Below are 22,526 nucleotides of genomic sequence, written 5' to 3'. Positions count from 1 at the left end.
ACTAAGGGAGGATTCAAAGCCACCTGGTCCAGCCCTAACTACATACTTCAGCAAAAACGAAAGTTTAAAGCCTAATCTTAAAAGTAGAGATACTATCTATCTGTCTATCTGTCTATCTATCTATCTATCTTTGAAACTGTGATCAATAAACCACATGTCATGAACCATATTTTCTTTTTTTCAACATAAGGTGTAACAGATTGTCTTTAAGTTTATAACGAGACAGTTTATATTTAAGTGAAACAGACTTGTACATCTCACAGTGCAGACAAGTCAAAAAGATCTTTGTGATGCTGAACTGAAACTATAACCTTTATTTAATCACTGTTCTTGTCGGATCATGAGTTTTACTTCCTTACTTATTTTGCACAGTGTGTGTGTGTGTGTGTGTGTGTGTGTGTGTGTGTGTATGTGTGTTCGTGTGTGTGTGTGTATGCATGTCAGAAAGTGTCAGAATGAACCACTGACTCATTTTTTCATTTTAATAAGAAGTCTGTTCACCAACAGAAGGAAATCCCGTCCTTTCATTGAAGATCCAACAATCAGAAAACCCGACAGGTGAGTAAAATAACACCTCAACACACAGAAAACATGGAATATTGTTAAATATTTGTTTGTAAACAGCAGGGCTGTGTATATAATAGAAATGTTAAATAACTTAATGATAACGTTCACAGTGGGATCATCTCTGGACCAACTTTCAAGTCTTTGAGATTGTTAATCAAAGATAAATTAGCTACAATTAATGTGAACAAGAACAAAATCAATTTAAAAATCTATGCATGTCTTTATTTGCTCAACATTTTTTCATGAAGTTTTCATTTTATGAAATAAGTTTTTTTCTTAAACTTAATGTTGAGTGTTTTGTCTGTTTGTAAACCAGCTTTCCCTTAAACTAAAAACTTACATCAGCCACTAATTTTGTTATCTCTAGTAAATTAAATGTACCGAAGGTTTGACACTTGATGCATTATGAATGTTTAGTCACCAGTTTAGTCTTAAACAATACAACAACAATGTGATGTGTCATTTTATCCTCTATTCAGTTTATTGAATTGTTTCAACTGAAATTTATGAATATATGCTTGGAAATATCTGTTGTATAAAGTTTCTACAGGATTTGGAGAAATAAAAGTGAACATTTCTAATTTCAGTCCAAAACATAAAGTGTCTTGAGGTAGCAGAATAAATGTAGACAAATACAGAATGCTTATGACTTTACTTTGTTTCTTACATAGTTTCTTATTTTTAACTCTCTTGACTTTGACTGGATTCATCTTTGTAATCAAATGTTAAATCCAGTGTTTTGGACCATGGGTGGTAATTATGGGCTAGCTGTCTTGGTGGGCGTGGCCATACTTCTGGAGGCTGTCCAATGTCAAGTGAGCTGCAAAGGAGCTAATGGTGAGCGAGGAGTGAACGGCGCTCCGGGCAGAAATGGGTTGCCTGGAATGAAGGGAGAGAAGGGAGAGCCAGGTAACACCCTGCTGAACGTACAAACATTAACCTGCTTACCGCACTTGGTTTATGTACTTATTTTATCTTAACTGCCAATACAGAAGTTGAAAAAAATAAACAACAGAAGCTGAATAAAAACAACAGAATTTGAAGAAAAACAACAGAATTTGAAGAAAAACAACAGAATTTGAATGAAAATAACAGAATTTGAAGAAAAGCAACAGAATTAGACAAAAACACAACACGATGGAATAGCTGCTTATAACAATCATTTATCTGCATTATTATGTTATTCTTTTAGAACGCATTTTACTTTATCTTTCTTTCTCTCACTGTGAATCCTCTGCTTCTTTTCAGCTCGCCTCAGTGCAATTCTTCACACGTTTCAGTTTCTGTCGCTTTTGCAGCTCTTCCTTTACTTTATTATCTCTCTACTGTTGTGTTTTTATTCAACGTTCTTCTGTGTTTTGTGTGCTTTTGCAGTGTTTTTCTATTTGCTGGTGTGCTTCGAAATTTTAGTTTACAGTTTGATGTTCCATGTTTTACAGAACCACTACACTAAAGAGACAGATGCGCTCCACTGATAATGACTGATAATGTTACTGTGTAATTGCTGGATGTATAAATAAGAAACAAAGTCTTCACAGGTGCTTTTATCACCCCTCAACTGATATAAAACTCAAAGACTGGTGTGGAATAATTCATTTTCTATTTGTAGCTGTGATGATTCAAGGCCCAGTGGATACAGCCAGCCTACTGAGGCAGAAAGGAGAGGTGGGAAATCGGGGCACGCAAGGACCCCAGGGCCCAAAAGGTTTCCGTGGAGATTTGGGGAAAGCGGGTGAGGATGGCCCCCCAGGTCGTCCCGGCCCAGACGGCAGGTTGTCCCAAGGTAATGAAGAGATAATTTCTGACCTCGCCATATACTAACATACACAATAACTTACACAATGGATAATAAAGCAGGGCAACGTGGAAATGAGAGTTTCTTTTCTTTACTGGTAAGTTTAAGCTAGCACATGTAGTTAAACAGTTATCCAGCATCTTGTGCATAATTTGTGACATTCACATGTTACTCATAAGCACACATAGTGTAACATCAGAGTATCGAGCGGCCACCAGCATTGAGTGTCCAGTCTCATAACATTGCCATGATTTCTACCTTATAAATTACACATTAAACACATCATTCATACTTGTGTGTGTGTGTTCTCTTAGGAAGACACACCTCTCAGCAGCAGTCCCGTTCGGCCTTCTCAGTGATCAGGACCGACAGCGCTTATCCTACCTTCAACCAGGTTTCCCATCACACCTTTCACTCCCTCAGATGTTTCATTTCTCATATTTTTAGTCACAGATGCAATATCTGGACATGTGTCCCTCTTAATGTCACACACATGAGTTTGTCACCACCCTTTAGCATTATCTACCCATGCAGATTGTTTCAGTTTTATCAAGTCACAGTTTGTGTGTCTAGTACAGAGTCCTGACTGTCAACAGCTTTCCTAGCAGCCATAAGAGGTTACTTTTATACTACACACAACTCTCGTCATAAAATAAATATTATTGTAAAAATTATGAGACCATCAGTAGATGAAGCAGCTACTATTAGGTGTTAGGACCACATTAAGAAAAGTCAACTCAAAGTACTATTTTAAGAAAAAATTCCAAATGTGGAGATTGCAGTTTTCGTTTGAAGCCAAACAACTGCCCCTTTTTGACCTTAATCTCAAAATTTTGACTTTGAAATCAAATAATCAATATTTTTTCTTTTTTTAATGCGGCCCTAACACTGCTTCATAAACAACAGCCTCTCGTTTTTCTCTTACAGTTTTTAGTTACAAGGTTATTGTTTTCCTCTTTGTGTGTGTGTTTGTGTATCAGAAAATAACCTACCAAAAAGCTGTGGTCAACACAAATGGTGATCTTGACACACGCACAGGTGTCTTCACCTGCAGAGTACAGGGTACCTATTACTTCAACTTCCACTCTGTGGCCAAGGTAACTCGCTCCTGTCTGTTCCACTGTAAAATAAATCATACATATTGTGCATATTAGTGTGGCTTATACTATCATCTTGACAGCCACGTTTTGTGTTAAATACAGTGAAAGATTTATAAGCTTTTCCAAATTTCTTCCCAACATTTGTGTGTTGTGTATTTTTAGGTCAGCATGTGCCTGCAAATAGTCTATGATGGACCAAGAAGAACCCTGGGATTCTGTGATTATAACAGATCAAACAGGCAATCTGAGCAGGTTGGTTTCAGCTCCAGTGAGAAACATGGAGGGAAAACATTTGATCAAACAGCCACACAAATATCTGTTTGTCTAAAAGAAATCCTCCTCTAATAATATCCCTGTATATTGCCTTGGGCTATCCTTTACACTGACTGCAGCATTTTGTCACAAAGCCTCGACTTGATCAGCTGTGTTGCCTTTCAGGTGCTGTCAGGTGGTGTGGTTTTACAGCTCACAGTTGGACAGAAGGTCTGGCTTGAGTCCTTTAGGGAAAACCAGGTACCTACTGATACCAGGGAGAACAGGGAAAAAAAGATCATCTTCAACGGCTTCCTGCTCTTCCCAAGTCCAGCATAAAGTTCAGCTGTACGCTCAGAAATTTAACTTCACAATGGAGTCTGTGCTCAAACACCAGACTGCATCACTTTGTCAGTTTAATATCTAAAAATCTCATATTTCAGTTGTTGTTTTAAAAGCAGCATCACAGCATTAACATGCATTATCATCTAGAGAACACAATTTCATGTGAACATGTAAGCAGCTAATTTTGTGTCTACTCATGTCAGACTCATGTAAACTTTGATTATTGGCACTGATAAAATAAAATTGAAGGCTATTATTCACTGTGATTGTGTCTGCTGAGATTAAATCAATGAGAAATGTACTTTCATACAATTTGATAAATGAAATTTTATTCATCTGTAGCATCCAGTAAAGTAAAAACTCTGGGATTCTGTTTTCATTTGCTATTGATTAATTGCAAAGGCAAAGGCACCTAAAGCACTCAGTCACAACCAGCTAAGGTGGGTTCTTAGGCCAGGCATTAGTCTTTGGGACAATGTGCTTATATGAACTACAGATCGTCTTGCAAGTCAGTCGCTGGCTAAGGTGATCCATACTTAAAATGCACTAAAAGTGGATGCAGCTGCTGTGATCTTATGCAATACAATAGAAGAAAAAACTATTTCAAATGGAAAGGGGTCAAATGGATCTATTTCAATCTATTTCAAATCGAAAGGGGTGTATCTCAAACACGCTGTGGCGTGTTTCAGATACAAACCTCCCAGCGATTTGTATCTCCTCCTGATATTGAACCAGAGAGCTTTCACATGCTAGGTTATCTACTAAACAATGGACATGATTCAATGAAACAGACAAGGCTAGAGTTAAAGATTGATGCTTTTAAAAGTTTTTGTTTTTTTCCAAATACATGCACTTTGCATTCCAGTACTCACAGATACAGATTGTAATATATCAGTCAGCACCAAGCCCATTATTTCTCACTGAAGAAGATGTCGTCTGCAGGTCATCTCAAGAACATTCAGGAATAGTTTCAAAAATCCACTGCTGTAAAACAGTTGTAGTTTTAGATAACAGTGTTTTATGCTTTGTTGCAGTAATTGAAGACTCAGTGGAGTAGCTGGAAAAACTGTAAAACTTGTGAAAATACAGTTAAAAGTCCAAAATGTATGGAATGGATTTTGTGAATGGCTGCAAAGTTTTTAAGGAAAAACACAAAAAATAAAATCTTTGGGGTAGCCTATTTTTTAAATATATTGTAACGATGGTTAAAGGTCATTTTACAGTGACAGGTTGGCTATCTCTGCACACTGTTGTTGTTTCTTTAAGGTACATGTTTGGTTGTGCTGCAGGACAAAGGGAGTTAGTGTGTGCGGGAAGGGGAGGGGGGTCCTTGTTGTTGTTGTGACTGTCCGGGGCTGAAGAGAGTGGGTTGTACTGGAGCACTCTCCCCGGAGTTAACGGCCCATTTGCCTGTGTTACTGAATAAACAGACAAACTGAGATCATAACGTCTGGTTCTTGAGAACATATGGGAACATTACAATATATATATACATATATGTGTAACTGTTAATATGGCTGCTCATATTAAAAATGGTCAGTGTTTTAATTGAGGTCAATGTATGTGCAAAGCACCACATCAAATCCCCCAAAATGAGTGGTGTGATTTGTCCTATCCAGGTGCAAGTGATGAGATGGAGTGATGCTAACATTTTACCCCCTGAGTCTGAACTCTCTGTGTAGAGATGAAACTCCTCCTATCTCTCTCTCTCTTTTTTTTTTTAAATTTCTGCCCATGCACAAACAACTCTTACTGCCCATCACCCTTTAGCTGTCTAATTTATCAAACAGGAATATTTAATGTGAGCCCCTCCTAAGGTGGTGAGGGAAGTGAAACATGTTCTGTTGTTCGCACTTCTTCTTTTGGTAAACTTTTGTATCTCAGCAGACCTCTAACTTCTGTTTGTGTGTACATTTGGTTGAATTGCTCAAATCTGTTCTTCAGATTCTGTCATGAGTCAGAAACATTTCAGAATCTTCTTCTTTCATAATCCCACTTTTTATGCCAGTTTCACTGTGGTGGTTCACAAACTAATAACATTCATGATTAGGTTACCTTTGTAAAGAGTCAGTCAAGCTTGGTCAGGACCCCAAGAGTCAGTCAGTTTGTTTATTTTAAAAAGTAACTAAACTGCTCACATTGCTTGTAATTTAAATTACACTGAAAAACGAAGAGCTTGGTCTGAGGGCAAAACAGTGAGCACAACATTACGAGTAATGCAGCAGGTAGTTTTTCCAGGCAAAATGCATCATCATGGCAACCATAAACGGGGATACAAAATCAGAGCTGTTGCAAATGTAACTTAAACCTTAATCTTTTCCTAAATTGAGGTATCGACTGTGCTAAATATAAGCATTTAGCACAGTTGTTTTTATATCCTAACCCGATCCATATTATGAATATAAAAGTCTTTATTTATCCCAGAAGTCTGAGAAACTGTGTTACAGCAACCAGATAAAAAATAAAAAAAAGATCAACAATGATACAAAATGTAGAGTAAATATAAATTTAATACATAAATTTGATGCAATGTGATATTTTGTGTCAGTAGAGCTAAAACACACCAGCTGCATGCCTTGTAGGTGGCATGCCATGGCATGCAGCACATCCTTTCACCGCATCCACAGTGATTCTGTGTCAGCTGATGGAGGAATCCAAACTCATTTAAACAGCAACAACAATGACAAAATCCCTCAGCAAGCAATGTAGAAGCCAATGATAATGCAAATAACAACATATTGAAAATATAAAAACTACAAAAATCTGAAACATGGGTGAGTTGAATTTGAGTCTTTTTGGCACATGCCAGTCTCCAAATGTTTTGGCCTTTAAAGTGGAAAATATTAAGCTTGTGTATATAGAGAGGGATTAATATATATAAGACCATAAGGGCAGAAAATCTTGATTAGCAAAATGGAAAAAAATCCCCAATAAAATTCATGTCCAGAAACAAGAATCAATAGATTACAGGTTGTGATTATTTCATTGAGTCTATGTAGTGTAAAATTTTAGAATCGTGGAAAGGAAATTCAGTTGAAATGAGTTAAGGAAAAAAAGCGTACAGAATATTATATATCAGTTTGATGATGAATAGACAATGGTGTGGTTAATTTTGTTTATTTAATTGGATTTCTTGACAATGACAAAACCACCCCATTCCTTATGCATCACCAAGACCTCATCTGACAACTGCAGACAACATCTGAAATGTTCAGAAATCTTTTGGAAAGATTAAAAGAAGAAAACTGGAGCCTTTTTTTAGGTACTGGTAACTTTGCTAACTTTCTAGTTTAGGATTTGCTTCTCTGTTCTCTCTTTCTTTCTTGTGTGTCCAGCTGTCAGTAAAACCCAGAAATGCAGAACTTCATTTGCTCAGCACAGAAAATAATCAGTGACGTAAAGCTGCTGAATCTTTGCTTTTGACTTTGGTTTCCTTGTGCGACTGTAACACGACTCCGAGCGTCTCTTCAGTTTGCGTTTAACTCATCGTGGTTGGTTTTATTCTCCCGTCTTTTCTCTCAGGTGAGGTTTTTACATTTATGATGAATTATCTGTTCAGCTACTGAATGATCTGTTTGTTACACTGAAGCGTTCATTGAAAGGGTCTCCTGTTCCCTGTTTGTTTATCATGTTTGAGTGTCCCGTGCATTAACAGAGGAATTCAATAACTGATAAAAAAAAAAAAACCTTTCTGTTTCTGATAAATAATTTTGCACTTGTTGTTATTTCAGCGTTTCTTTCTTTCCCCGATGTCGTCCTTGTTTCCTCCTCTCCTTTCATTCCTCTTTTTCTTTGCTTTCCTTCCCTAATCCATTCTCCTCATCCATGTGCCTAGAGCAATACATGACTTGTTATAAATGACTTATTGGCCTATAATCTGTGAAAAATATGACGAACATTTTTCTCATGAACGATATTAAGCTATTTTAAGCCAGAAAGAGTACATCTATCACAAGGTAGAAGCAAAGATATTGTTACATTTTGGGTACTTATCCAGGTAAAAAATGTAACTCACATTAAAAATGTCTTTTCAAGAGAGATCTGACCAAACATAACATCACAGTTCTTTTAAAATAGCTTAAGGAACCAAAGAGGGCTAGATTGATTATGATGTCAGTACAGTAATGTGGAGCCATAAAGATACTTGCAAAATATTCATTTCTTTATTTTATATAAAACCCCTTCATAAATCCTCATCATTATAGTCTATCTACCAATATAAGTTAAGACATGGGGGGGGGGGGGGGGACATCATTGATTTTCCTATTTTCTTTGTTTTTCTCTTTTTTTGTTCCATTGTTTGCTTTTCATCTTTTCCCATCGCCTCTCCTCCCTCTCAGGATTTATCCATCATGCTCCACCATTGTTTGCTCATAATTGGAGCCCTGCTCTCATTGGCAATATCCGGGCTAATCGCTATGGAGACCTGTCCAGCTACAGGGATGCCCGGAATGCCAGGTGAGTGCATTTTTGTACACATGATTGTTGAGACTGATGTGTTTTTGTACTCTATTGGTTTTTGAGTTTCATTAGAACTTTCTGACCATCTTCAGGTATTCCTGGGCTTCCTGGAAGAGATGGTCGTGATGGACAAAAAGGAGAGAAAGGAGATCCAGGTATCTAGAACATAGCTGTGTAAAAGCAGGTTATGATAAGGGAAAAATCATTTTGCCACCAATGTATCCTCTACAAAAGGAGAGAAGAAACAAAGCACTGTATTTAGGTCATTCAGCCAGCGCTTCTTAGGCCTGCCACACATATATTCCTGGGTCTTATCACTCACTTAGAAGCCTTCATAACCAAAACGATTCCACTGCAACCATAGATGACCATATGGCTCTGGAAGCAATCCCTGTGGCTAATGTTAGCGGCAGAGCTATGAATGCACACATTCATACATCTGAACATTGGAATTATTGGGACTTGCACGCGGTATAATCATCTGCAAAAGTCTGTCTGCTGAAACCAAAGTGACTTCTGTTTAAGTGATCGTCAGACTTACGGCTCCTGGATTAATTGAACTAAATGTCAGATTGTAATCCCTCACGTTACTGATCACTGAGGAAAGTAATTACATTAATGTACTAATGCTTCGAACTTGTTTCTTTAGGAGCAAAGTTGCAAGGTGGTCTCGGACCTCAGAAAGGAGAGAAGGGGGAGCCCGGCCCAAAGGGGCCCCCTGGTAAAAGAGGTCAGATTGGGGAGTCTGGGAAGCCAGGTACCCCAGGAACTGCTGGACCTCCAGGAGAACCAGGAGAACAAGGGTAGGTAAACAGTTCAACAGTTCACTCAGTAAACTGTCAAAGCTGGATTATACCCTGGCCAAATGAGACAACTGCTCGCAACCTAAAGCAGGTTAAATGCTGCTCCAGCTTTATGCGTGCTACATTAATTATATGAAACAAAAAAGGCCATTCCTTGATTTAACTATATGAAATATATAACTGCTAATGAGTTTATTTTTTTAAACCTATGTTTAATTCATTCATTCATTTTAATTAAATTTTATGTAAATAGTTCCAAATCAAAACAATAGTTGCTTCAAGGCACTTCATATTGTTAAGTTAAGACTCTAAAATAATGTAGGAGCGAACCCCCCCCCAAAATCAAACAACCCCTTATGAGTAAGCCCTTGGCAGGAAGGAAAAACTCCCCTTTAACAGGAAGAAACCTCCAGACTCAGGGAGGGACAGCCAAATGCTACGACCATACGGGGGTGAGGGAAGGAAGACAGGACAAGTGGAAAGTGTGGAAGACAGCCAGAGATTAATAATTTCCCCATGTGGATCAATAAATTATACATTATTATTGTTATTGTTATTATTATTATTATTATTATGATGATTATTATTATTATAAGTAATGATTAAATGCAGAGTGATGCATAAACATGATGACAGTCAAAAGAGGTGAATGAAGAAGAAGCAGAATCATGCATCATGGGAAGGCAAGTATTGCAAAGGGAGGATTCAAGATGAGCTGCATCATGTTCACTGTTAAAAAAAAACAGTCCACTGCAGTTGTTCTGCATTAATTAGCTGCTTCTATTAAAAAAATACTCTCTGTTGCTGCAGGGCTGTTGTAGTCCAGCAGCAGGCGGCCTTCAGTGTGGCCCGAGCGACAAACCAATACCCGGATAAAGCCAGCGTCATTAAGTTCACAGATGCGATCACCAACATCAACGATGACTACAACATAAACACAGGACGCTTCAGGTGAGACATTTTTCTTTCAGGCCAGACCGATCACTGTAGGTGTGTTTGCCAGTTTAATGTTGAATGATTGATGTTAGGTTCAAAATTGTACAGACTCATTCAGCAGTGAAACCTGATGGCAACGATGATTCCTGCTCAAACTTTCATAATAATACATTTCATAATGATCATAGAGTTCAAGCATTCATACTATAACAATCAGAGACAACACTAGATTCAAAGTCCGACTACAACTCTATCGAGATCATCTTGTTGTGCACATCTCAAATGTTGAAGGATCAACTTCTCCTTCAAAGTGATGTGTCTGCATGTCCAGGATCATCACTAATGATGACAACTACAACTTGAGGACTGATTTAGCAGCTCTTGCCGTACACCAGCCTGTGTGCAACTTCTACGGCATAGGGGAAGAGTCAAGTTATTACAGCTGAATGTTAAAACCATGAAACTGCAAAAAAAAAAAAAAAAAAATCTCGCTTCTACCATTCCTGGTGAGCTTCATTGCTGCTCCCTTCCCTTTGTCAACCAATCACCATTTGACCAATCCACACCGTCATAATTAGGATGCACATGAGCATGTCTGCTATTTTATTTAAATAGCGAATCACAAAAACACTTGTCTCAAGGTACTTTATTTTGTAAGTTAAAAACCACAAAGTAATACAGAGAAAACCCCAACAACCAAACAACCCCATGCACTTTGTGACAGAGTGAAGGAAAAACTCCCTTTTAACAGGAAGAGGTCCTCAACAAAACAAGGCTCAGGCAGGGGCAGGCATCTGCTATGACCAGTTTGGGGTGAGGGAGGAAAACAGGACAAAAGACAAAATGTGGAAGACATCCAGAGATTAATAATAAGTAATGATTAAAAGCAGAGTGGTGTATAAACCTGCATACATCAAAACACTACAGGGTCATGCACAGTTAATTCCAATCATCAAGCTCCATGTTCTTCTTGCTTCATGAGTTACACCAAGAGTCTTTGCATCCAGTCTTTGCGTCTTTCCCATCCACTCGATTCCCCAGATTTAGCACTCTGTGACTTCCTCTTGCCAAAAATCTCTCAAAAATCTTAAGGGTTTAACAACAAAGGCTTTGAGGTTAGATTAGGTCTTCTACTGATTGCTCTAGAAAGCAGTCCAAATGTGCAGAAGCAAAGGAACTGAATTGAAAAGGGCATCAAAAGTCTTGAAACTTTATGATTGCACCTCGTAGTTGCTGAGACGTACTACATTGCAAAAAATAATCACTCACCCATCCACATCACTGAACTGAGGGGATACCACCTGTGGAAGTCCAGTCCTGAAATTTCCTTGTTACCAAATATTCCAGAGTTAACTGAGAATAACATTTTGATAACTCTCTGTTTTGAACAAAGTAATTCTTCCCAATATGACATAAGACATAAGAAACAAATCCACTTGTATAGAATCATCTTCATTGTGTTGTTGTGTTGCATGTAGGTGTCGGGTCCCAGGAACGTACTACTTTGTGTACCACGCCTCGTTAGATGAAAAACTGTGTGTGTTGCTGAAGCGTGACAACATGCTGCTGGCATCGTTCTGTGACCATCGGCAGACGGGGAGACAGGTACAAGCATCAGACGTTAACAATTCCTGTTATTGGGTCAGAGTGTATTAACCTCTGAAATAGATACATCCTCCATTTAATTTTCGAACTCCACTGATTCTAGGTGACTTCTGGTGGCCTGGCAGTGTACGTGTCAAAAGATCAAGAGGTTTGGTTGGAGACTAAAGACTACAGAGCGATGAGAGGGACACGAAACGGATACAGCATCTTCTCTGGCTTCTTGCTTCACTCTCACTGACCACCCCCGGGACAGGAAACAGAAAACAGTTTGACAGCTGAACGACTGAAACAACGTGAAAACATTTTCTTACTCTTTCTTCACAATGATCCATTTACCTTTGTAAAAAGCACAGACTGTTTATTTGTCATTTTCATTTTTCATTTATATTCAACAGCCAACGTGCACCATTTTATTCTCTTTCTGCTGAATCAGCTCTGAGTTCCTATCAGTTGAAAAGCTGACACTTCAAATGGAGAAGATGTTTGTGTCTGTAACTGACTGTCGATGGTTCTGTTCTTTTTCTCTTGTTCAGTTTCATAAAGTTGGTTTTATATTGCAGACTCAGTTGATATTAGTGGGTGTGATTTTCACAGTTTGATCTTTCTAATTTCCATCATTATCTCGAGTTCACATTTAAGCACAGAATGTCCCATCAGACATTCAGACAAACAAACAAACCAAATAAAGAGCTGAGCATCAACCAAAAGCCTTTGTGTTGTTACGATTCTTTGAATTAATGTCTCCATTTATTATATATTTTCTTTTTCTGTTCACTTCAAAAATGACCACAGTTTCAATGATGACGCACACACACACACACACACACACACACACACACACACACATACACACACACAGCAAAGAGAACAAAATCAGTAAAAAAAGTCGGATTTGAACAAACTAGCAGTAAAATTGACTGTCAGAGACTACATACAGCACGAGGGAGGACACGACAAAGAACAGAGGGAGACACAGACACAGGAGGGGATTAGGGCAGAGTGGACACACCTGGGAAAACAACTGGACAGAATCTAACCGATGAGACAGAGGAAGTAAAACTGAGCGCACACGAGAAGAGGTAATGTTAAAATAAAACATGAAGTGACTAACACAGAGACCAGGACTAAGACATAAGAACAAACAGGGAAATCAGACCACAATGGAGACAGAAAACAGGGAGACCAGAGAGACACAGGGACATGACTGGGGATACAGAAAGGGATCACAAAAAGAGAACAAACTAGGATATGAACTCACTACAAACAGAGGATATGATACATGACCTGGGAAAACAACAACGTACTAATATTACCGAAAAACAAGCTTAAACACAAAAAACCAAATACCAAAAAAACCTTAAAATACTGAGTTGGAGACCCAGGATGATGACAGGTACTATGTGATGTTCAATAATCAAACCTGTGGAATAGGTTTAGATGATTGTGGTGCATTAAGATAACAATATCTATCCTCCACACTCTCAACTGCATGACCAGAGCAGAAAAAAGGGATTTGCTTCGGTTGCTGTTGCGATGAAAGGAAGACAATCAGGGACTTAGTTTCCCCAGTATGAAGTGAATGAATGTGGAGGTGTTTGTTTACATGCAGCTATGAATGACTTATCATACCATAGTTAGTGACCATGAGTGGACACATACATTACATTGTCAAAAGCATTCACTCGTCTGCCTTCACACACATGAATGTCAGTGAAATCCCATTTTTAATCAGCTGGGTCTAATATGACGTCCGTTGAGCTTTTGCACCTATAACAGCTTCAAATCTTCTGGGAAGGCCTTCCAAGTTTAGGACTGTTTTGATGGAATTATTGATCATTCTTCCAGAAGTGCATTCATGAGGTCAGACTGATGTTGGAAGATCAGGCCTGACAGTCTCCGCTCTAATTCATCCTAAAGGTGTTCAATCAGGTTAAGATCAGGATTCTGTGCAGGCCAGTTAAGTTCTTCCACACCAGACCTGCTCATCAATGCTTTATGGGCCTAACTATATGCACTTATGTGCAGTTACATTGGAACAGGACGGGGTCATCCTCAAACTGTTCCCGCAAAGCTGGGAGCATGAAATTGTCCAAACTTTAGTATGTTAATATGTACGTTAAAGCAACATGAGTTCTTTTCACTGAAGCTAAGGGGCAGAGCACTGTAGCGCCACTGGGAAAAACAAGCTCACACCATAATCCCCCCCTCCACCAAACGTGGCACAATGCAGAAAAGTTCTCCTGGCAACTGCCAAACCCAGAGTCGTCCATCGGATTACCAGACAGAGAAGCGTGATTCGCCACTCCAAAAAATACATCGTCACTGCTCTAGACTCCAGTAGGGGTGTACTTTACACCACTGCATCTGGCGCTTTGCATTACTCTTGGTGAGGTAAGACTTGGCTGGAACTTCTTGGTCATGGAAACCAATTCCATGAAGTTCTCTGTGCTTCAGGGAATGGAGCTAATCTGAAGGTCAACTGAAGTTTCAAGGTCTTTAGCAATGGAGTTGGCGACCTGGGCACTACGTGTCTCAGCATCTGCTGACACTGCTCTGTGATTATACATGTCCTACCACTTCGTGGATGATTTGCTGCTGCGATCTAAAATGCAAGAAATGAAAAGAGGATGTGAGAAGAGAAAACGCCAAACTAGCAAATTAACAGGATGCCGTTATTAAAAATAAACACCAGCTACATAATGTGGAGGAAATCAAATATTTTGTGGAACAGATACCAACATCCAGGCTGAGGTTAGGAGTTCAGCCGCACACTGCCTGGAAACACTGTGTTTTTCTAACAATAAAAAAGAAGTTGATAGAAAAACAGAACAAAATGTTAATTTAGAGGAAAGATTTTTTTAATCCGATGCACTCAGTGATGCTTCATCATCAATTCTTCATTTGGTGGAGACTTCTCTGACCTTATCTGAAACAGTTTCACTTCCTTAGAAGGTTTCAGAAAAAAATTACTTTCTTGGGTAAAACTGACTAAATGCAATAATCATAAAGAATCAAATGAGAACAGAACAAACAGGAAAAAGTAGATGAATTGAAATATGTTACATGCTGGAAATTATTGGTAGACTGTAAATAAGACTGATGGATGTAATTTCCATTTTGTTTTGCTATATTTTCACTTCACAATATTTTAATAACATTATATATTTGAGCCATTTAATTCAAAAGTTCTTTATTGGTTAAATTTGGACTTAAAAACATAAAAACACAAAGACACTGATCAACTACAGCTGTCTTTGTCAGGACATTTGTCAATAAACATCATCCTAACTGAGTTATCCTGGTGGATGAGTTCTAAGAAAATTTTCCCCCGACCCTGAGTTGTTATGAAGAAGGGGTCAAAATGTTTTTCTATCATGTATTTCAGCTCTAAAGTTGTATGTTTTAGCATTCAAGTGTAGGGTGATTGCATCATATGATTTTCAATCATCTTGCTGTGGGAGAAAGAACCTCATTAATGAAGTACATAGCATATTACCCATGCCACCTCTTTTCAAAAAGACAGTTATTTCCCTATAAAAATGTATTTTTGCTTCATGGATCCAATCAGTTTCACATGGGTTGTAAAATGATATCTGATGTGATGATGTTGGTTTATATTCCTCCAAGATAAATAAATGGTCTTAAACCAGTGTTGAATAAAAAATAAAACTGAATAACTGACGTTATATTTTTAGATGTAGCATAAGAGTTTGAAGAAGAGACAAGCTTTTTTTTTTTAAACTGTAAAATCAGTGCAGCATTTCCAAACATGCAGTTAAGAGTATGTACTATCATATAGTTAAAAAGCAAATCATTTTTGGATGTTCATGATGCAAAAACAATAAATCTTTGTTCAGTTTAAGACTTCAGCGCTTCCTCCTTGATATTGTTCATAACCAATGTCAAATTAGATGTAACATTTATTTCATTCATTTTTCGTGATTATTGGGTGTTTTATGTTGAATAAGTATATTTAATGGCGCAGTGGTAAGTAATGTTACCTCACAGGAAGACAGCCATAGGTTTTAATCTTGAGGTCTGTGGACTCCAGTGTAGAGTTTGCATGATCCCCCATTTCAGCATGGGTTCTCTCCAGGTACCCCAGCTATTCTATTAACTTTTATTCACACACCACCAAATCACAACAACATCATCATCTCAAGGCAATTTTCATTGCAAGGTTAAGAGCCTACAGCAATACAGAGAAAGCCCTAATAATTAGACCAGACCATATTTCTATGGTGACCTAAACGGCCTATTAAAGACTGCTGCAGTATCTTCAAAACCCAATAGGGGGGGCACAGATTGGATTTGTCCATGTAAGTCCCTACAGAGTGAAGAATTAGTGTTGTACCCCAGAAAGGATTAATAGTGACACCAATAGTTTTTCTTCTTGCTGTCTTGAGTTTCACTTCCTCTTTTTTCGCCCGATTGAGCTGTGGCAGTCACAGTGAAGCACGACGAAAAGTCTTCATCTCCGCTCCCCATCAGCTTATCGCTCCGCTGCAGCAGGAAACACTTCATTACCTGCAAATGGTGAGATGATTTTGACAGATACTAAAAAGCTAGCCAGACAAAAATGTACAGACTTGTACAGAAGTGTTGGGTTTCCTCACATTTCTTGCTGAATGGTTGTTCATGCTGGATTCAAATCTGTGTCAATGATCTTTCACTTTTTAAGTGTAGTTAAATGTTTTATAGCTCTTGTCTTTCACAGATTTCTTTTTAAAGACTCAAATGTACTTATCCTAAACCTTTTTCCTGTATTTTCTGTATTTTATTTTATTATTTTTGTAAGGATTCAATACAATCTTTAAAAAATTATATCTTCAGTTTGTAGCTTGTCGCTCCACTTAGATGGAAATGCTTCTGAAAGCTTTATTTTATTTTATTTTTATGTTTTGTTTTGGGTTTTTTATATATGAGGGCCCATTTTTTTGAAAGGTAACTCATATCTTTGTGATCAGGCCCTCCAGTGGCTGAGCTGCAGTACTGCAGTGTTGCTGTTTCTGGTTCACATCACTCCAGCTGACATGCAGTCCTGCAATGGGGGATTCCCTGGGATTCCTGGGATACCAGGCACTCATGGGCCCAACGGCAATGATGGCACTAAAGGAGAGAAGGGAGACCCCGGTGAGCGCAGACTGCACACGAAGAGAATAAATACTCAATATTAACTGTACACTATATGGAGTGCAGGTTTTGATTCCTATTACTAAAACATCTATTTAGTCAGAGGACTTCTTCATTAACAGATTTAAAAACACTTCAATGGTGCATTTGCCACGCTGGCCAAAAAGTAACTGATTATCTTGTACCTCAGTTTCAATTTCCACTGATATTTTTATGCTGTGTAATAACTGTTTATTTGCATGAGCAGGTGAGGCAGATCATACCATGAGGGGTCAGAAAGGAGAACCTGGTCCAATGGGTCCTCCAGGGCGACCTGGACTGAAAGGGGACCCAGGCCAACCAGGCACTAGGGGATTACCCGGTCTACCCGGGCCGAAGGGAAGCCCCTTCAGCCAACAACAATCCTATTTCTCCTTGAAATCTACGACATCATCACCAGCAGATACTCCCATCATCTTCAATGGGTCAGTGCGCTGAAAGTTTTAAATCTTCAGAGTGAAAAAAGAGTGGTATTTTATTTCATGATTGCTAGGCAAATATAGAAACTACCCAAAGCTAGTGGTAAGGAAACAAAAAGGGAAAAACTGTTTGATTGGATGAGAGATAAAGTGACCACTGAGCACCTGATTAACTTAGTTATTCTATTTAAATAACACTGACTAAAATAGCAGCATATAGTAAAGTCTCCACACATAACAAGTTTTAGATTTTTGTTTAAAAACATGAACAGTCAGTAACAGATTCATCAACACTGTGTAATCTTAGTTGAACTATAGACTGTATATGAGAGATGGCAATAGCTTCCAGGTCTGAAAAGTGCAGCCACTGCTTAAACCTGCATTCTTTCTACTGGCCAGCAGGGGGTGACTGGTCCAAAAAATCAGATTAATAGAAAAACGACACTCAGCTCCTTCGATTCATGACCTCATTAAACATTATCCTGAGGTGGTTATTGTTTCAAATAGTGGTTTTTAAACTTTTTCAACCCAACAAGATGTTACTCTTTTAAAATGTGGTTTTCATCAGAGTCAAAAAGGCAAATTGTACAGGGATGGATAAGTCCTTACATCATGAGCGAGCAGCGGCCCTGAGATCTTCTTCTGACCATCTGAACTGAAACACAAATACAAAACTCTCTTAACTGACACAACCAAGTCTTTGTGATATTAACTTGTCGCTCACAGTAAGCAGTAGATTGAGAAAAACAGCTTTTCACTGCTAGTTATATGTTGCTTTTAGGTCATACTGACCATTTCGAAAGCTCTTTCACTGTCAGCTAAAGAGACAACATTTTATTGTCTGGATAAAGCTTAGATCTATGATACACACTAGGGGTGGAGCCGAACACGAATACGGTATTCATAAAGGCACAAATAACGTGTTTTTTACGAATATTTATTTCGAACAAATATTTTTAAAAATATTTGTGTTCAGGAACAAGAAAAACTTTTATATCAAAAACCTGAGTTTCCTTATGAGACCGCAGAACATGACCAGATGAGTGAGTGACGTGTGAAAGAGGTGACTGACACGGGCTGCTCCACACAGCAACAGAGAAGGCTCGGCTGAGCGAAAAAAGAGTGAACTGCATCACGATTTTTGTTGAATCGATGTTTTTGTACCTTAACTGGGTTCCGGTTTATAACTTTCGCAAAGATCTGGAGATTATGCCATTGCGCTGCATTATTGACGTCTGCAGTCGGGTGCTCTGGTGTTCGTTCTCTTTACGTAGCTCTGTTAGCTCGGTAATTTACACAATAGGCTGTTGACAGAGTAACGTTAATGTTCGGTTAAAAAGGTTAAAACAATGCTTGTGAAGTTGTTACTCATTAACTTAGCTGAAACTCCCCACATGGATTTGGGGAACCAAATAGAAGAGTGTTGCTGCTGCTGAGCCATCTGGCAATCACATAAATAACATAACAGCCAGTGGCTGTTATTTTCTTTTCAATGATGTTCCTTGTTACATGTTCATTGCTGGATTTATGGGAAAACATCAACTAATATTGCATATCCATAATAATTATAATGGATATAATTAAAGAATACTTACACTATAATGTTTGTTAGAAGTGTAACACAAAAAAAAAATGGATTTTTACACCTATCTTAAATATTACTCGAATACAAATACAAATACTTTTCCCTCCTCAACAAATACAAATACAGATACAAATACCGGCTGCTTTGCACATCTCTAATACACACATTGGTATGAATAAAAAACAACCACAGCTCTTTGTTTTGTAAGAACTAGAATAACTCAAAAATTAAAAAAACAAAAAAACAAACAACCGTTGTTGATCTGTAAATCTCCCACAGACCAATTTTGGCTGAAGAGAATGAACCGTTTCGAGGAGAAAGACTGACAAATGATACAACGTACACCTGCACCAACAGAGGCATATATTTCTTCAGTTACCACATCTCAGGAAGGTACAAGGTGAGTATGAATAACTTATACTTGTAAAACTACTCTGTGTTTTCTGTTTCTGCCAAGTTCATGTTTGTCCTTCTCCTTTTTACTGTTCCAATATTGTATAGATTAAACTGCTGTCATGTATCCTACTCAACTTTAAAGCTCAGTACTTACAACTTAAAGTATGAATATTAAAATAATTCCACCTGATAGTAAAAGGGATCAGTATCCACAATGAGAACATTGATATCAAAGTTTTACTTTCGCTTCACTATATTTAAATATCTCTTGAATTCTTACTTGAAATTAAATATTTCTACATTAACAAAAATACTTCATTCTGGATTTTGATTCCAAATTGGGAAATATTCAGAAAACTGTAAATTAATATGCATTATCAGGGAGGGGGAACTACAACAACTCCAGTGATCACATTTCATACATTTTGATAGGTTCGATTGTTTGATTGTAAAATTCATCGTTAGCAATGATTGTTAAACATTTTGGAAAAAGCCCGTAAAAGAGGATTTTTTTCTCCATTACTTTATTTCTGCCTGTCTTTAAGCCAATCTTTGTCTTTTATATTTTTGTATTTCCTCATTATGTTGGAAAATAAATGTAAAATACACAAATCTTTTAGAATATAAAGTTGCGATGATTTTCATGATTTCTACTATTTACAATATTGTTTGTTTTGTTTGTGTTTAGTTAGTAATTCTAAATATTTTTAATTATGTATGTTTTCCTTTTGTTTTTTGTTCTTTTGTTTGTTTGTTTTTTATTATTTAGATTCTTACAAAAATAACTTTAGTTAAGTTTGTGTAAAATGCAGTCACACCTCTTGAAATAATTCTTATATAAGGAATGCTTGTTTGCAGTCTTATAATAAATAAGATTCCTGTGTGTGACTTGTGATCTTCTAGGTGTGCCTGAAGTTGGAGAAAAATGGTGTAAGTGACATGGAATTGTGTGACCAGTATAATGGGTTTCTGGTCGTCTCTGGCACGGCAGTTCTGGAGCTGGAAGTTGGCGACGTGGTCTCACTGAAGACAGTCAAGACGAACACCATCCTGACAGGCCAGGCCAGCGCCAGCACCATATTCACTGGCTTCCAGATCTTCCCAACCTCCTAAATCTGCAGTCTCCACAGTTTAATAAATTACAAACCTTCTGGGACAGTTAAAGGAACTAAATGATGTTTGTGTCTTCTTTAACAGAGCAAAGACTATCCACATTTGTAAAGGTTAGCTCTGTGTTGCAGAATTCATCCCATTACACTAACCACAAATCATGTTTTACCCATGCATGCATTTTACACTGATTTACAAGAGTATGAAAACACAGTAAACAATTCCCCAGTTTTTCTTCACTGTGTCTGTAGTGTTTTGTTAAAGGTCCAGTGTCTACTGCTTCCACATTAACTGACATGGAAATCTTACAATAATGTGTTTTAAGCTTGTTTAGTTCTTTTATTTAATTATAAGTTTAAGTCTATAAACACATTTAATTTTAAGCTCTTCTTTCACATGGCCTCAAAGTTTAACTTTCTTTACTCATAAAATTACTAAATGATACTTTCATAATGTCTTACTATTATCAGATATTTTACAGATTTACATGACTAGCAAATTTTGCCCTCTTGTGGTCAAATGTAAAGACTCAAATGCAAATGTTTTTCACGTCCGCTGTGACACATCTTAAAACAGAATGAATTTTGTTAAATGTATCAGAATCAAAATTGGAATACTTTATTAATCCTTAAGGAAATGATATAGTTACAGTGGCTTCAAGACAATAAGAACAGTAACAGACTGAACTAAATTAAATAATACAATATATTACAATGTTACAAATTATAAAAAAAAATAGCTCTAATATATACAAATTACGAAATTATAAATATCCAGAATATCACAGAGATTTAATATGTATGACTGACATTTTACTCTAAGCTGTAAAACTTGTCATTTGTTATTCTCACTGTAGAGGATGTGCACAGGATGTAACTATTGCAATGTATACTGTGCATTAGATGGAGGAGTTGTACAGGGAGATGGCCACAAGCAGGAATGATTAACTGTGTCGTTCAGTGGTGCATTTGGGTAATCTCAGTCTCTCACTGAACGTGCTCCTGTGACTGGCCAGCACGTCATGGAGTGGGTGGGAGGTATTGTGCAGCACTGTCCTTATCTTGGACAACATCCGCCTCTCCTACCTTAAGGTGCAGTGGTGTTTTTAACCCAGTCCAATTTATTATCAATGTACACTTAAAGGTATTTATGGTCCTCCACAATGTCCATATCGACCCCCTGGATTGAAACAGGGGTCACAGGTTTCCTGGTCCTCCTAAAGTCCACAATCAATTCTTTGGTCTTTGTCATATTGAGATGCTGATTCTGCTCGCACCACATCCCGGTACTTTGTCTCATCACCGTCACTGATGCGTCCAACCACCACAGAATCATCAGAAAACATGAAGATGGCCGGTCTCTGTGCGGTGGCTTAAGTCTGTGGTGTAGAGGGGAAAGAGGAAAGGGGAGAGGACGGTCCCTTGTGGTGTCCCTGTGTTGCTGATCACCTTGTCAGACACACAATGCTGAAGACGCATATCTTGGTCTTCCTGTCAGAGAGGCATCTACCTGCATCACTATCAGCTTATCACTCCGGAAGGTCACCCTGGTGGTATTAAATGCACTGCAAAAGTCGAAAACATGACTCTTACTGTGCTCGCCGACTGGTCCAGATGGGCATAGACACGATTGAGCAGGTAGATGATGGCGTCCTCAGCTCGAGGTGGGGCTGGTAGGTGACCTGAATGCACACCATAAAACTAAATCCAGGATCTTATTTCAATTTTTATATACCATTATAAAACTTTGGCTAAAGCTTTTGGCTCTACAAATAGGTAATATTCACAGTGTACTTACTACTAGTCACTGTCTTGAACAACAATCTGAACAACACAGCTTTAGCATTAGCTTCACTGACTCGTTCTTATAAGGTTGTTATTACTCTCAAATTTCTCTCTTTCTGGGCTGGTGATGGGGACATGGAAACTTATTTTAAAATAGTAGTAAGTATTATATAATAATAAGTAACCGTAAACTATG

At 37.9% G+C, this 22,526-nt stretch overlaps 3 protein-coding genes across 3 annotated transcripts; all 3 read left to right on the top strand.

The window, feature by feature from the left end:
* Positions 1-399: 399 nt before the first annotated feature.
* Positions 400-5,500, top strand: LOC102078117 (complement C1q subcomponent subunit C). Its single transcript, XM_005453608.3, has 7 exons — positions 400-558; positions 1,303-1,476; positions 2,177-2,350; positions 2,677-2,756; positions 3,343-3,459; positions 3,625-3,714; positions 3,901-5,500. Exons 2-7 carry the CDS (start codon positions 1,314-1,316, stop codon positions 4,051-4,053), a joined length of 777 nt encoding a protein of 258 aa, XP_005453665.1. The 5' UTR covers positions 400-558; positions 1,303-1,313; the 3' UTR covers positions 4,054-5,500.
* A 1,907-nt stretch (positions 5,501-7,407) lies between these two features.
* LOC100692629 (complement C1q subcomponent subunit C) lies at positions 7,408-12,571 on the top strand. The gene is made up of 7 exons (XM_003448361.5): positions 7,408-7,581; positions 8,400-8,517; positions 8,613-8,675; positions 9,170-9,323; positions 10,134-10,274; positions 11,738-11,864; positions 11,968-12,571. The coding sequence occupies exons 2-7, from the start codon at positions 8,412-8,414 to the stop codon at positions 12,100-12,102; spliced, it is 726 nt and encodes a 241-aa protein (XP_003448409.1). The 5' UTR covers positions 7,408-7,581; positions 8,400-8,411; the 3' UTR covers positions 12,103-12,571.
* Positions 12,572-16,206: 3,635 nt separating this feature from the next.
* c1qb (complement component 1, q subcomponent, B chain) lies at positions 16,207-20,785 on the top strand. Its single transcript, XM_003448363.5, has 5 exons — positions 16,207-16,400; positions 16,832-16,997; positions 17,245-17,461; positions 19,320-19,440; positions 20,340-20,785. The coding sequence occupies exons 1-5, from the start codon at positions 16,398-16,400 to the stop codon at positions 20,547-20,549; spliced, it is 717 nt and encodes a 238-aa protein (XP_003448411.1). The 5' UTR covers positions 16,207-16,397; the 3' UTR covers positions 20,550-20,785.
* The last annotated feature ends 1,741 nt before the right edge of the window (positions 20,786-22,526 follow it).

The sequence above is a fragment of the Oreochromis niloticus genome, linkage group LG5, assembly GCF_001858045.2.
Source record: "Oreochromis niloticus isolate F11D_XX linkage group LG5, O_niloticus_UMD_NMBU, whole genome shotgun sequence".
Classification (NCBI taxonomy): Eukaryota; Metazoa; Chordata; class Actinopteri; order Cichliformes; family Cichlidae; genus Oreochromis; species Oreochromis niloticus.
Note: the sequence above shows the minus strand (reverse complement) of the source record. Positions and strands in the feature narration are given on the sequence as shown.